Consider the following 15,653-nt stretch of genomic DNA (forward strand, 5'->3'; position numbering starts at 1 on the left):
TTCTCTTTCCTTGATGAACCCAGCTTTTTATTTTGAAATATTTCCCACAAATTCTCTAGCTATGCCTATTTAGCAATCTTCCTAAACTGAGGCTCCAGTGGAGGAGAAACTAGGGCTGTGGGAGGAGGAAGTTTGGCCATGTTGAAATTCCTCAGAGATGAGGCCGGGGAGAGAACATTTTCACAGGAGAGTGCAGGGAGGGGAAGTCTGCAAGAAAAAGGCTGCTGCAGGCTCCGGGCACTTTGTCTATTGTCTGGTAGCTAAAGGGCTATTTATGGGCTCTGCTAGAATGTGGGAAAGCCACAGACATGCATCAGATAGAACAGATCAAGTGAGCATGAGAGAGATCCAGGATCAGAAGATGGTGCTTCAGGTTCCATGCTCCTTGAAGCTCTGGATCCAGTAAACGAAGGGAGAGTGTGCACACATGACGGTTCGTTTTGTTAATTTAACACAAACTTGATCACCTGGGAATGGAACTTCCATGAAGGACTGTACAGGTCAGGTGGGCCTTGTGGGCCTGTCTAGAGGGGATTATCTTGATTACATTATTGAGGTGGGAATATAGAAATGTAGGAATCCGTACTTCCATGTAACCTTGCCACAGAAACGAATGCCTGCTGCTTGTTCTTTTTCCATCACTCTAGAAAACGGTTGTCTTCTTGAGAAGAACAAATAAATCAGTCACACACAATGTCCGGGTGCAATGGCATGTCACTCGGAATCGGGTTGGTCCAGTTCAGCTCTCTGCTCACACTCGCTGCAGGCTTTGTGGCTTTAACTTTCACATTAGCTCATTTTTTTCTTCTCATATGTCCCAGGCTTGTATTTTACAACACCAGACGGGGATACTAATTAAACTTCAGAGCTTGCTCCAGCAGTGCTTAAACTGAGATTTCTAATGACAGGCCTGGCAGTGATCAATATATCTGCTACACTGGCAATGATTTACAGAACGCCGTGGTTACTGCTTAGAATAAAAGTGAGTGAGCTCTGTAAATTTAATTTAGAGGAGTGATAACTTGATCAGCCAGAAATATATGGCGGAAGCATCTTGTTGTTTTTTTTTTTTTTTTTTTTTTTAAACAAAGCCCAGGGCGTGCTTCTAGCCAGATCTGTGATTTAGCCAAGAACATTTTATTTACAACGGGATGAATTACAAAGAGACATCTGCCCAGTGGTCCAGCTTTACAAAGATCACTTTACTCACAGGGGCATTCTTTTGATTCTATGAGGTACTAGTTCAGATATAAAATTTTGAATCTTGATGTATATTTCTTCATTCACGAACAAAAGGAGAGCTGTTTGCTAAGTTCTGCTCAGGCCAGGACGGACTATGAAGTTTTCTGCAACTGCAGGCAGAAGCGGAGGACACAGTCTTCCGTTTTGCTTCCCTGCAGGGTTCTGTGTGTTAATCTGTGGGGCGGAAGCATCTCAGACCTGGTCCTTCGATGCCCTTCAGGTCTGTAATAATACGGACCGTTCTCAAGTGCTCCTTTTACGTGACCTTTGCGTATGAACTTTTGGTAACACTGATTGTTAACTGATCGGATTAGCTGTGCCTTCCTTGCCCTGGGCCCAGGCCTGAGCTCACAGTTTCAACTTAGTACTCACACTACTCTGAAATAGACAACCAGAACTCATGTTCTCTGTCTTTCTCTGTCTCTTAAATCTCTCCCCCTCCCTGTTCTTTCTCTCTCCAACCTTCTGACTCTACTTCCCTGGAGAACAGTGACTGACACATGTGAAACTTTCTAGTTGTCTGGAGTCTGTTGTACTCAGAGTTTGTCCTTTACCTTTGGAACAGTTTTCTGGAGCTGCTGGCTCCTCCTTCTGTTGTTCTCTTTGCTTGAACTCTGACCTTTGCGGTCTGGGCCTCTAAGCTCCTTCTTTCCACAGATCTTTATGCTGGCCGCTCAGTGGTCTCGAAGGAGGCTTGCTCTCATCTTTGGCAGGCTCACTTCCCTTCAGCTGTCAACCACGCTGCCTTCCCTGAGAAGGCCCCTCCACACCCCATCACCCTCTGTGTTTAAGGGCCTTGGGTACACATCACTTAGTGCTTTATTGCACATTAATCTGTGAGCTTCTGGTCTTTCTCCTCCCTCTAGATACAGATTTTTGTAAAACCAGGGCTGTGCCCTCCCCGTTAGCTTAGCCCTGTGTGAATTGTGCTAAATATGTGGAAATGTTTCATAAGCATTAATAGACTTGATTTCCATTATTATTATAATTAGTATCAATCTGTTATTTTGAAATCATATCATATATTATATTGAAATAGTCTGGAAGACATCATGAATACATGGATATGTGAATATTTATCCACAATAATTTTTAGTAGTTGTGGTGTGAAGTATTTTCCCTTTTTTTTTTTTTTTTTTTGCCACAGTAAGAATCAAACATGATTCTTACTGATTTTTAGTTTGTATCCGATTCGAATATACTAGGTTATAGGGGCAACCAGTTTGTGCTCCCCCCTCAGAGCCTTTGTGCTATAAAGGATTATCCTTGAACCCTATTTTAGCCCCTGTTTTCCGACACTTAAACTTTGTAGTTTCCACCTCTTCTTTACTGATGTGAAAATAAGTTCATGTCTCAGTTTCCATCTGGTCAGAGCATTACCAAGCTTATCATTTTGAGTTTCTATTTTTAGAAGGAATGGCCGTGCTTTCTCATGTTTCTCTCCTTTGGTGATGGCCTAGCATGGGTGGTAACTGACTGGCTGTCCCACGGGGCTTATTTACTGTACACCCAGATGCACCAGGGAACGTAATGTAATTTTCTATACAAAGACTCCTTTGGGACGGCATAGACCCTCCTCCTCAAAACACAACACCGCATTTTCCTCTTCTTTCTGCTCTGGTAAGTGCAGCATGTAGAAATCATAACTGACAAAGTAATTTTGTCATCTATATCCTTCAAAATGAAGTTCTTTCTCAGGTTTTTCCATCCCTGCTTCGCTCCACCACTTGTTTAGCAAATATTGTCTTATACAAAATAGTCAATGACCTACTGGAATTTCCTGGTGTCCATGCAGAAGACAAGGTCTGCCATCAGTAGGACTGGCAGGGACGCCAGCACGCTGTGGCTCCAAAGTGCTGATTGTGGCTGGCAAGTCCTGAAGCTGTTAGTTCAGCCTTCTCAAAATTGTTACTGGAAGTCTAGAGTGCAAATTTCCTTTTCTTTAGGAACTCTATGACATTCCTTCTGTGCCTGCTCCTGTTGGATCATGGTTGAAAGGTGGAATCGCCACAAATCACCATATAGAGTGATGATTTTCAAACACACTGAGGGATCTTGTTGATTGGTCTTGGGATCAGTGCAGAATAGCCGAGCTGATTTTTTAAAACTGTATTTCACATTTCCTTAGTGCACATATACAGTCACACTGATAATTGAATAAGAGAAAATTGCTCCCCAATGGCAACAGAAGACTAGACAATGGGAGCAGTTTAGTTTTTAATGTATATGGGGTGTACTTGCCAGATTAGAAGCTATCTATCTATCTATCTATCTATCTATCTATCTCCCAAGTCTTCTCAGCCAGGTTATTGGTCTGGATCATTCTGCCCACTGTCTAGTAATACCCACTTTCTAGATAAGAGTCAGAATATATTTTGGAGATAAATTGACTCTAGCCACATATTTTTTCAAGCTGTGTATAAATTAATGAAATCAATATCCATTTAGCTACTCAAAGTAAAATGGTAGAGGGGGTATACTTGCAAGAGAAGGTTAACCATGGATCTAAATAAGACCTGCCTTTGGAGAGGTGTCTATAACTCCACAGCTTTCGGGACACCCGTACTCTCAGTAGACATCTACTTTTGCACATTAGCAGAAGGCTGGAGATTAATTCTAAGATGACCAATTGGTATAAAACACAAAGAATTGCTTTTAGGATAATTAAAACTATTTTGAATCTTTTATTTATCAATCTGTTTCTAATATAATTTTAGGTAAATGAAGGACATTCACAAAAGAATAATAGGCATACATACATAATTTCCTTCTTTCATTCTAGTTTACATGCTGTTGCTTTTAGAGAGTGAAATTTCGAGTTGTTTCACAGGGATGGAGTCCTAACTGACTCACAGGAAGAATACTTAGCCCAGCTTTCCTCAGCCCTAACCTCCACAGTCACCATGGGCTTAAAAATTGAAAAGAACCTGACAAAGCAAAACTGAGAATTGGCAACACCGAGAACAATTTCTTGGACTCCTCGGGAGGAACTGCCACAGCTTCACAGCCATCTCAGAAGCCAGCACCCGTGTACTGTAAATCATCCGAGCCTGGGAAATGGGGCAAGCTGCCTTAGCAGACTGTTCTCACGGCACATTTCCATCTGGAACAGAAACGTGTGAACAGGAGGTGGATGTGAACACGTGTGTGCCCATTTCTATCTTTATTACCTTTGTGCAGTCTTTACTCAGCTTTTGGACGTCACTTCTCTGTTTTATTGACAGTAATTTTATAGACTATTTTAAATGAGAGAGAGAGAGAGAGAAAATAAAAACACTGTGGTAAAAGAAACTCTTTCAAAAGTTCCTGACATTACCATGGAGGGTGACTGTACTGTAGAGGCCCAGGGCCTCCAGGCTACATGAAAACATCTTCTTCTTTTCCTTGGGTGTGGCTGGTTTATAATCCAGTCTAATTATATTTACTGGGCATCTGAAACCTTGTGTATAGTGTGAGCCCCACGTTGTGCCCAGGTGAGGATTCAGAGATTTACAATTACATTTCCAGTTTCTCTAGGTTTCCATTGGGTTCTGCTTTCTCATGTTGACAGACAGCCTAGCTCCCTGGAGCTCTCTGATTCAAAATTCAGGAGTGGTTCAGCAACTCCCTATACATCTCCATGATCCTGTGCATGGCTACATTGTTCGCATAGTGCCTTTTAAATGCAGCTTTACAGCCTCGAGCCAAGCCAAGTCAGTCTTTGTGAGGTTCCTTTGACTTTGGACTTTAAAGTGTTCCATAGTCAAGAATCTATTGTGCTCATAGCTGTCTTTTGAGTAGGTAAAGCAGCTCCATTTAAACACTGGAGAAAAAATGGACAGGAGTTCCAGGGTGTGGCCAGGGTCACATAGCAAGTCTAGGAAGGAGAAAGGGTGGGGGTTCACTCTAATTTTTATTTATGGTGTGTGTGTGTGTGTGTGTGTGTGTGTGTGTGTGTGTATGTGTCTGAGTTCTTTCCTTCTACTACAGGTAGGACCCATGGATTGTGTTTACATGGTCAGATTTGCATGGCAAGTGCTTTTACCTGCAGAGTCATCTTGATGGCCTGAGATTCTTTTTGTTTGTTCTTTTGAGATGGAGTCTCATTGTTGCCCAGGCTGGCTTTGAACTCATAGGTAGCTGAGGCTGGCCTTAAATTCCTGATTTCTTGGCTATAAATGCTGGGATTATAGATGTGTGTCTCCATGCCTATATACATGTTAAGATCTATCCGCTAACTCTCAGAGGCCACACTCACTAAAACACCATCTAAAAAGGATGCCCTTTGTTTTTAGCCAAAAATTTGTGAAATGTGTGGTTGCTTTTCCTCACTTATTTCAGGATCAGGTGGCTCACAGGAAGAGCACTTCAGAAACTATTATTGGTTGAATAAGTCAAACTCAACATGGTTAAATGCTTCTTTCTTTCTTTCTTTCTTTCTTTTTTTTAAGTGCTTGAAATCATAGAAAAAGAAAAAAAAAGAGTTCAAAGCAGACATTGTTTAGAAGCATGAGATGTAAAAGGACTATTAACATTCGTCCCTCAAGAGAAGGGCGCAGCAAGGAGAGGAGAAAAAAGAACAAATGGAGAGATCAGAAGAGAACAGATCTTACTGTAGAAGTCAGTGTGTCTTCCGACACTACCTTAACCCTGGTACAGTTGGAGCTAGTACCTGTTGGCTTCTCTCTGCAGTACGTTTTTCTATACCAGGCCTTTGTCAGTACTTGGCTCACAGGATGTACCTGGTGCTCTCCTAAGCTGTCCAACCACTCTGTCTATTCACTGCTCATGCTGCCTCTGCCTCTGCTGTCTTTGAACTCCTGCTCCTTCGGGGAAGGGTGCTTTCTCATCTGATGCAGAGCAATAGGGAGATTTCTAACAAAAGTCCTCTAAACCCTTGTTCCCACATCTTCAGTGAAATAAATTCAGAAACCTTCCCATTTTTGAATGGTTGGTAGACAGCAGTGAGGAAATACACTCTTACATATTAAGAAGGTCCAGGGAAAATTCAGCCATGAAATAATTTTGGTGTCCTGAATTAGCTTCTATGAGATCCAGAGAATATGCTATTTTGGGGAATATAGAGTGCCACTAATTTTGCATTCATCTGGAGTCTTTCATTTTTAGCTTCTTGAAAAACACAGATATTTGTTCAAATGCAGACCAAGTTTCATGCACGCACAAGCCTCAGTCAGCAACTAATGTTCTCTGAAGCTTCATGTATTTATTTAGAACTTTTTTGCGACTTGTTTCACTAGGCAGCTCAAGGCTGGCTGGAACTTGCTAGTAGCCCGGGCTGACCTTGAACTCATTTTCGGCCTGTCCTAGTCTCTCAAAGGCTGGGATTACAGGCATGCACCAGTGTGTCTTATTCCTTTGGTACAGTGTGTTGGGTTTGTTTGGTTTATATATTGTTATTGCTTACAGGGCTTTCCATTAGTCTGTGCTTGAAGGTTGATACACTGGAAATAAGACGGTAAGACGGTAGTGGAACAGAATAGGATCAGGCAAGTCTGGGCTACATAAATTGAAGCAGTGTCAAGGGAAGAACTGGAACACAGAATTGCTTTCTTTTTCTTTAAACAAGCAATTATTTCCCATTCAGAGCAGACTGGTCATGTCTGTCATACACAGATGTGATTAGCTTGGTTAAGGACATCATTCCAAGAAGAGGTCAAGACTTTAGGACTCACTTAGCAATTAATTTAGTTACTTACTACTGTACCCACCTTTGTGTGTCCTGTCTGCCAGCCATATTGTGACTGCTTAGGAGAGACTGTGTCAGTGGATCTCTTGTGTGTCTTAACTGATGATATCACTCAGCGCCCTAGCTTGGCTAATATTCGAGAGACGGCTGGCCCCTCAGTCTTTGTCTTTTGTGGCAGAAGCAAGGGAAGGAAAGAGTGAGAAAAAGGACAGAGTGAGAGCACTTTAACACCGGGGCTATCCTTGATGGTTTTCTTGCTAATCATTTGGGGAAAGAGGAGTGCTGAGATGAGGCATAAGGAACACAGCTATCTCGAGAAATGCCAGAAGGCGTAAATTTCCATCTGAAGTATTTGTTAAATGCACAAGTAATGCCTGTTAAATAAGTTTTTTTTTTTTTTTTTTTAAATCAGAAACAATTTCAAGCCATAATGGTAATTTTCAATTTGAAGTTATGGGAAAAAATGCACTATGGTCAGGTATCTTGATGAACTAAAGTGACCTTCAGTCTCAGATGTGCTCTCATAAGTAAATGTTACAATTGTTTTCACAGTTTGTTCTGTTACAAACCTTTCCATTTAATATGGTTTATGAAAGAATGAGCAAGGCTTGACAATTTGGGGTATCCATGGGACTGTTTGAGGTCTGCTTGCAGTAAAGAGAAGCTCAGGATTCCCTTTTATTCTGTTTCCTTGCTTCAAGGGGGAATACTTGCCTCCCCTTGCCTCCTTTTGGAGCCCGTTATAAACTGGTGCAAAGAGCAGCTTGGGATAGTTTTCTGTTATTCAAGAAATCGAGATCCTCCAGTAGAGAATCTTGAAAGTGTCTGAGTAAAATTCCAACAAACTAGGAATACGCAGCTTATTAAGACGGACCATGAGAAAAACAGCATCGATCCTACTTCTACCCCCCTGTCCTTCGAGGAGAAAGGAAGAATCGTCACATTTAATTCCTCAAAATCTTGGAGCCTACAAAAATTTTAAAAAGAGGCTTTTTAAGTATAAGAGGCCCGACATATTACAATTATAAATGGCAACCATTTAAGAGAGAGCTTTTGTGTAATTAAAAAAATAAATTGATTAAATTCTTTTTGGGTGCTCCAATAGGAAGAATTGTTCCCACTTACTTACACAAAAACCTATTATTTCTACATAAAATCAAGAAAATTTTTTGGAGCAAATTGCCCAAGATTCCTGATTACCCTAAGATGTGTTAATTACTAGACAACTGTGTTCTCTTGAAGAGAAGTCATAATCGATGATCAGATTGATGGTGACTTGAGAGTCTAATGTGTCTGTCACAGGTCTCTGTCTCATGACAGTGTTCTTGTGATGGAGTTGGTTTGAAATATGGCAGTGTCTCCCACATGATTCCAGAGTAATGGCAGCTGCAAGTTGGCTTTATTGTATTGTGCCATCCGGAGGATGCTGTCTGCTAGGATTTTATCACAGCAGTGTAAAAACTTGAAGTTTAAAGCAAAATAAGAAAAGCACACTAACTTACGCATTCACTAGAAAGTGTCCATATTTTTGGTAACAAATATAAAAGAAACAGAGCAAAGAAGACATTCCCTCTGGCTCTAATCCCCCATGGAGGTGCATATACAATCCAATATGCTGTAGTTAAAACGGAGGCGAAATCCTATAGCAGTTGGTTACCACAGTATTATAGTTGATAGTTACAGATATTAAACAGGTCTAAGACTACATACATGGAACATCCGCATGTAGAAGTCAATGAAAACAAAAGCAATAAGCCCAATATGCATTTCTTTGCCGGATTCTTGGGTGCTTGTCTCCACTTGTGCTGGTTACAATGCTTCAGGACAGGCCATTCACTCTCCCTTCCCTGGCTAAGGCCAGACAGGAACCTTCAGAAAACTGGCCTAGACTGAGATGTTATTGAAGAAGATTAGGCAAATAGGCTTTTTGCCCCTTTTCTCATTTCCATTTTATGGGACACCAAAAGAAATATTATTTGGACACAAACTAGTTGCTACAACAGCCCATTAAAAGTCGACTAGATGCTAAAGAAAGAGAATGTCGGAGGCTGAATGGATATGCATCAGTTTTTCTTGAGAAAAAGAAATATCCACATTCTAAGGGCTCTTAAAAATGTAGAAAACTTGCCCTGTTACCACGGGTTTTTAGAACACCTCTAAACACACACAAAATAAGACAGATAGTACCTACAAAGTTCAACTGTCGCTTAAACTCTAAAAGCATTTTTGTATTATTTTGTTTTGATACGGAAGGGGGAACTCAGCTATAAAGAAATATTAAAAAGTATATTTTGTGTGGCCGTCAGTCTTAAGAGTAATAGGTTGCTTGCCTTCCCCAGCTTGTGCTGATAGTGTAAGTGTGTGCTCAGGGGTATGACGCGGGGTGCTCTTGTCCCTTCCCCTCCTCCCTTAACTCCTCCCTCCCTATCCCATGGCTGAAAAGCCACCCTTCAAATGAGCCACTCCTTTTTGCTCTCGTCGATGGTCTCTGTGAAGTTCGGGTCGTTGTTCATGATGGCAGCATCTGCGCTCTCAGCTGACTCTGCGCCCTTGGCCTCGTTGGTATGGTAGGTGCCCTTGTGACGGAACATGTATCGGATGAGGAAGACTAGGGTGCAGAGGATGGTGAAAATCACCACAGCGATGACCCCTAGGGAGACCGGAGAAGTACCAGAGGTTAGACAAGCCTTGCCCACATCCCAGATCTTCTCACCATTGCATCTATCCCAGCTCCTTTGGCTATGACTCTTTCCCAGCCACAGTCAGGAGGATAGCAGGAGTAACACATGGTTTCTGCTTCCAGACACAAAGGGGATTAACAGGAATCAGAAGTGACATGTCCTCTTGGCCAAAGTAACTAAAATACTAGATAAAATGTACGGAGCATCTGCTTTCAGAAGTGGACAGCAGGTCAAGTAGACAAACGATGCCCAAGGAAAGAGTCTGAAATGATGACTTTCCATACTTTGCCCAGTTTTCTTACTGTCCATGCTGCTGTGCAGACAGAATCAGGAGAACCCAGTGGGCTTCTTGAACTGGGGGTGGGCCTTCAGGGACCATGCATGTGATCTGCAAAAACAGATCTGCTAGTTTGTGAAGTTGATGAACGTCCAGCTGTGCATGTAAGCATGTCCATGGCCTTCCACAGAACTAAGAATGATTTATAGAGCTCACACAGGGCTGGGAAATGATCAAGTTCTACTGCAGAAAACCCCTAGTACACAGTGAAGGCTCATGCTAAAGGCATGTAAGGTCTGTCAAGATTTGCCTTACAAAGGTTAGCATGACTAAAAGATATCAAGTTTAGTACTCTATGGAACCTCAGCACTCAGTAGAAGACAAACCCCCAAACTCAGTCATGTTAGTAATGTCTTGTGGCCAATATAAAAATGACCAAACCGGCAAAGGAAACAACAACAGCACCAGGAGCAATAATAACAAAACAAACAGGAGGAGTATTTCATCCCACCAGGAGAAAAATCGATTAGACTAGAACTAGCAGAGATAACAGATGAGCACAGGTCTATGCAAAACAGTCACTACTAACCCAGACTGACGAACAGAGACAAAAGGTATATTATCAGAAGGAATAAGGAACCTTTCACAATGACAAAATATTCAAGCAGAGGTAAGCATTCCAAATGTGGACCCATCTGATAGAAGTACAAAACAGTGAAGAACTGTCAGAATCGGAGGAAGGATCAGACCCATCTGTAACCACAGCTAGACACTGAAGCCCTCTTCTGCTTTGTAATGGAAAGAACTGCTAAACAGAAAATCAGTAAGAATGTACAAGACCTGAACAACATGGAGTCAGGTTTGTTAACAAGTTGCAGATTGTGAAAAAAAATATTTATGAGGTCTGTCTGACAAAGGACTTGTATACAGAAGACAAACTCTTTCTAATCAATAGGAAGAAACCAAACAACCGATTAAGGAGGTAGAGAAAGAGTTCAAGACAGTTCACAAAATATATACATTTGACAATAAACACACTAAAAGACACTCGGCATCACTAGTGATGAGATTATCACACATCTAAAGGCACAGTGACCTTGTGACTCATCTACCAGTGTGGCTATAAGAAGGCTGACATCAGTGAGACTTGGTGAGATTGTGAAGCACCTCACAATTGATCATAGGCCTGTGAGGTGGTCGGATCATTTTGGAAAGCTGCGTGTCAATGCCTTACAAAGTTAAAGATCTACTTACTTTAGTATCTTAGTGATTGAATTTCTAGGAATTATCAAAGAAAAATGGATACTTCTGTCTACCTAAGATGTGTGCAAGATTTATCATAGGAGTTTTACTCGTAATAACTGGAATCTGGAGACAATCTAGCAATAGATAGAACAAGGACAGCATATCCACTCAATGAAATATAACTTGCCAAGAGAAAGAAATGCTAGTGATAGGCAAAACAGTGTGGACAGATCTAAATAAACACTATGCAATGAAAAGCAAGACAAATTTTATACCAGTTACTGAAACCCTGGACGAGCAAAAGGATTAGATGGAGCTTTAAAACAGTGAATATAAAAGCAGCTTGTAGTGGGATATTTTCCTGCTACATTTGCAATAAAGCTCCGTCACTGGGCTGTATGAAAGGTAGGCGGAGTGAGGAGTAGAGAAGGAGAGGAAGGGGAGAAGACTAGCGAGGGGGAGAAGGAGGCCAGCAGCCATAGAGAACTGTGGATGGTTCGAGTGCAGTCCTGGGTAGCTACTCATCAAAAGGTTAGATTTGGGGCAATAATTCTAATTGTGTGGGCCTCTTGTTTATTGAGCATTTCCAAATATATAAATATATTGGATAATCTTTAAGCATTAAGAGTCTTCATTCTACCGAGTACTGCGGACATAGGGGGAATAGTCTGGGCTCAGCTGAGCATTGTAGACAGCGTGGTGGATTGGCAGAGCCAGCTGCCACACTGGCATCTCGTGGGTGCCAAGGCTGGTGTTTCTAGATAGCTGGAACTGCGGTCCAGAGCTGGAGCAGCAGGAAAATGGCGGCTGCCCGGGAACAAGCTGATCTGGGTGTAGTTTTCTAAATATTACCCCCAACAGCAGCTGAGAAGCCTTTTAAAGATGATGTGTTCTATATGTTGTGGTGGTAGATATGGGTGTATGAACTTGTCAATAGTCACTGACCTGTGTCATGCACAGGTTCATATGATACTTTTGAGTTTATCTTAAAAAAAAAAAAAAAGCCAAAACTAATAAGGATAGGGACCTTGATGAGACTATAATTGAACTTGGAATAATGTCATTTAGCTACCCTTTTAAATACATTTTATTTATGTGTATGTGTGTATCTGTGCATGAGTATAGGCATGTGCATGCCTATGGAGGAGTCCCTGAAGTTGGAGTTACAGGCAGTTGTGGGCAGTCTGATGTGGGTTCTGGGGCCCATCTGGAAGAGCAGTATTTACTCTTAATCTAGTTAATCTCTCCAGCCCCATTTTTAAAAATTGCTTTTTCCAGGTGAGTAACTGCTAGAAAGTCTGTTCTGTGTATTACATACCTCCAATGATAGCTGAGTTCCTGTTGACTCCATTTCTTATAGCTTGGCCTTGTCCTGGGTTATATGGGAAATCAGCACTGGCTGTGGAGAAAGAGAGAGAGAAGTAAAAGAGGCGAATGCACTGAAAAATGTCATATTTATTTCTTCATACAACTCTTCGACACTTTTCATTTCTACAGATGAAATTTCTACCATCTCAGATGGACCCAGCCTTGCTATTGTCTCTGAAAACATTCAAGAAACTCCCACCCCCATTTTTGCTATTTCTTTTTGTACAAGTTCCAATGTTATATGGTTCATTTAAGGGTAATGTTAGAGAATCTTAGAATGTTCTAAGGCAGCCGGTCCCTGATCTGCTGACAAGTCTATGTTTAGAATAGTCATCTTAGAGTGTCTTCCAGTGGTTGCTTTCAAGACAGTGAGTCCATAGATACTCAAGCCCTGGATGTAACTTGGGAGCATATGAACTTCATAATCCTACAGTGCGATTTAAACAGTCTCTAAATTGCTGATAATACCCCATAGACTTTAATGACATTTTCAAAGCCACTTTACTGTACATTTTAGAGAATTATGATTAGGGGCAGAGTCTATGTATATTTAGGATAGACCTTTTGTTGTTGCTGTTTTTGTTTTGTTTTGAGACAGGGTTTTTCTGTGTAATACCTTCTTCCTGTCCTGGTCTCAATTTGTAGACCAGACTGGCCTCAAAGTCACAGAGATCCACTTGCTTTTGCCTTCTGAGTGCTGGGATTAAAGGTATGCACCACTAGGCCCAGTATAGAACATGTTAGAAGAGACTTTTTTGGTTTTGTTTTTGATTTGCAGTTCTTTGAAACCAACCTGCAGGATCTACGGACACAGTAACAGAGGGCTTGTTTTCTCATGTTCTGCTGAAATCTGTCTTCCACCCACTTATATTCTACACATTATAAACAGTTTGGGATTTATATGCTAATGAGATTTTTACAGCACCCATTATTTGTTTAAAAGTAATTGCTTCTTTAATATTTAGCATGGCTTTGATAAAACACTAGACTCTTCAGGAATGTGAAGAAGGCTTAAAGTTCAGAAACACGGAGAGGAATGTTAATGGCTTAATTTTCTATTTCTTTCCTGTTAAAAAAATTAGAACAAAATGTATATGTTTCTCAAAGATGAATTCCATGTAGTGCTCCAAAGAAAAATATATTCTGTAAAACCTTTCTCAGGTCAGTGGAGAATCTAAAGTAAGTAATTCATACAAGCAAATTTAGTTTCTTTTTGGCAGGGCTGAATATGAAACCTATGGCCTTGGAACTGCCAGGCAAGGTTCTGCCATTGATCTATATTCCCAGACCCTTCCAGCCCACAGATAGGAGTTCAAGCAGACCTAGCTCCCTATGGAGCTAACTTTTCCTCCAGTAGATGGAGCAGAGAACCAGACCAATGCCTGCTGGATGGTGCCAGGTCACTGGGAGAAACATCTTCAAGGTCTGTACTTGGTGTGATTAAACAGAGAGGCCAGTGTTATGATTCAGGTAGAACTTTGCTAGCGACTCAGTTCATAAGGCTAATTTATCCCTGGGTACAGACAGTTAAGAATCTCCAGGACAATGACAAAAACAGTTGGAGACCTTTCTCTTCCCTTCTCCTTAGAAATGTGTGGGCGAAATGTGGGATTTCACATTTTCAACCAGCATGTGTGATTTAGTTCTCTCTCTCTTAGACTCATTTAAAAAAATTATTTTAAAATTTGTTTTGGGTATATGTGTATATATGTGGGTATGAGCATTCCAAGATGCACTGGTGGAGTTAGAGGACACCCCGAAAGAGTTGGTTTCTTCCTTCTACCATGGGGGTACCAATGATTAAACTCAGGTGGTCAGCCTTGGCAACAAGTGGCTTTACCCCCTGAGGCGTATCACTGGTCCCAGACTTGACAAGTTTCCCTAGGATCAGAGAAAATTTCCCCTCTTGGATTTGTACACTACTGATCTTTTTGGTCACCAGCGTCATTCGAGCCTGTTGATTGCTTACAACTATGGTCTCTGACAAACATATGAGTGAAAGAAAATTTATTTCCAAATCCTCAGGATTTTTTTACACTCTCTCCCAAGTCTTTAACTGTGCATGCAAAAGGTACCTTTGATGTAATTTGCTTTTATTAACTGGGTAAAGCCTAAGTCTAGATATCTTTGAAAATAACACAGTTTGCTTCTTCTAATGGTCTCCTCCCATCCCAATCTCTCTTCAACATTTTTCTGGATCGAGAGCATTGATTTAAGATTTCAAACCAAGAAGGCAAAGACCAATCGTGTATAGGCTTATCCCGCTGTGGTGGCTTGAATGAGAAATGTGCCACATAGGCTCAGGTATTTGATCACTTGACCCCCAGTTACTGGCACTGTTTGTAGAGGTTATATAACTTTTAGGACACAAAGACTTGCTGGAGGAAGTACATGACTGGGTATTATAGCCTCATTCCACTTCCAGTTCACTCTCTCTACTTCCTACAAGCAGTTGAAGATGTGATTCCTCAGCTTTCTGTTCTGTCAGCTTGCTATTTTGAACTCTCCCTGTGCAATTGAAAGACAAAAATCATCCTTTCTTTTGTGGGGAGCAGTGGATGCCTCCAGTGAATATATAAAGAGTAAATGAATTCCTGACTGAATATGTATTGTTGACAGAGTCATTCTCATGTCATGCCTCATGTCAAGGACTAATGCCTCAAACCTATGGGAAATTGACAAAGCTTTCCTCCTGGGTCAGGCTCAGAGGATGGACAAGTCTTTCTGTGGTCCAGGTAGAGATGCTGCAATGTATGCAAGAACTAGCAACCATAGGTTTCCTCCCCTGAATGTTTACAGCCAGAGACTGCTAGCCTACAGACATCTACCTAGACTATCTAATTCCTCCTCATGTGTTGTATATAATAAATATGCTGAGGTTGTTCCCAGTTGCATTGTAATTAGTGCCACTCCATCAAAGTGGCAGATGCTGGAGCTACCTGACCCCACCTTTTTTCCCATGTTTGTTTTTCTTTCATTCCTTTACAACCTTAGTCAAGTTTCCAGAACCAAGCTTTGCAGAACGTGGTATTCTTCCATTAAGTCATGGCATTTTATCATGGCAACAAAAATAAAATACTTGCTTGATATTAATCTGGTCACAGAATTATTTTATGTGACTAAAACCAGCTTACATAAAAACACAGTAGAAAAA

General features: G+C 41.2%; 1 protein-coding gene and 1 long non-coding RNA gene across 3 annotated transcripts in view; one reads left to right on the forward strand and one right to left on the reverse strand.

Moving 5' to 3' along the window:
• LOC143434521 (uncharacterized) overlaps nucleotides 1–15,653 on the forward strand; it is an 89,736-nt gene that overhangs the window by 54,618 nt on the left and 19,465 nt on the right. The window lies entirely within an intron of this gene.
• Nucleotides 8,311–15,653, reverse strand: part of Cntnap2 (contactin associated protein 2) — a 1,965,545-nt gene continuing 1,958,202 nt past the window's right edge. Inside the window, exons 23-24 of the mRNA XM_034518882.2 lie at nucleotides 12,450–12,530; nucleotides 8,311–9,578 (exon numbers count right to left, since the gene is read on the reverse strand). Coding sequence (XP_034374773.1) covers nucleotides 9,379–9,578; nucleotides 12,450–12,530 — 281 coding nt within the window. The 3' untranslated portion in view covers nucleotides 8,311–9,378. The remainder of the gene's footprint in view (nucleotides 9,579–12,449; nucleotides 12,531–15,653) is intronic.

Source organism: Arvicanthis niloticus, chromosome 15 (assembly GCF_011762505.2).
Source record: "Arvicanthis niloticus isolate mArvNil1 chromosome 15, mArvNil1.pat.X, whole genome shotgun sequence".
Classification (NCBI taxonomy): Eukaryota; Metazoa; Chordata; class Mammalia; order Rodentia; family Muridae; genus Arvicanthis; species Arvicanthis niloticus.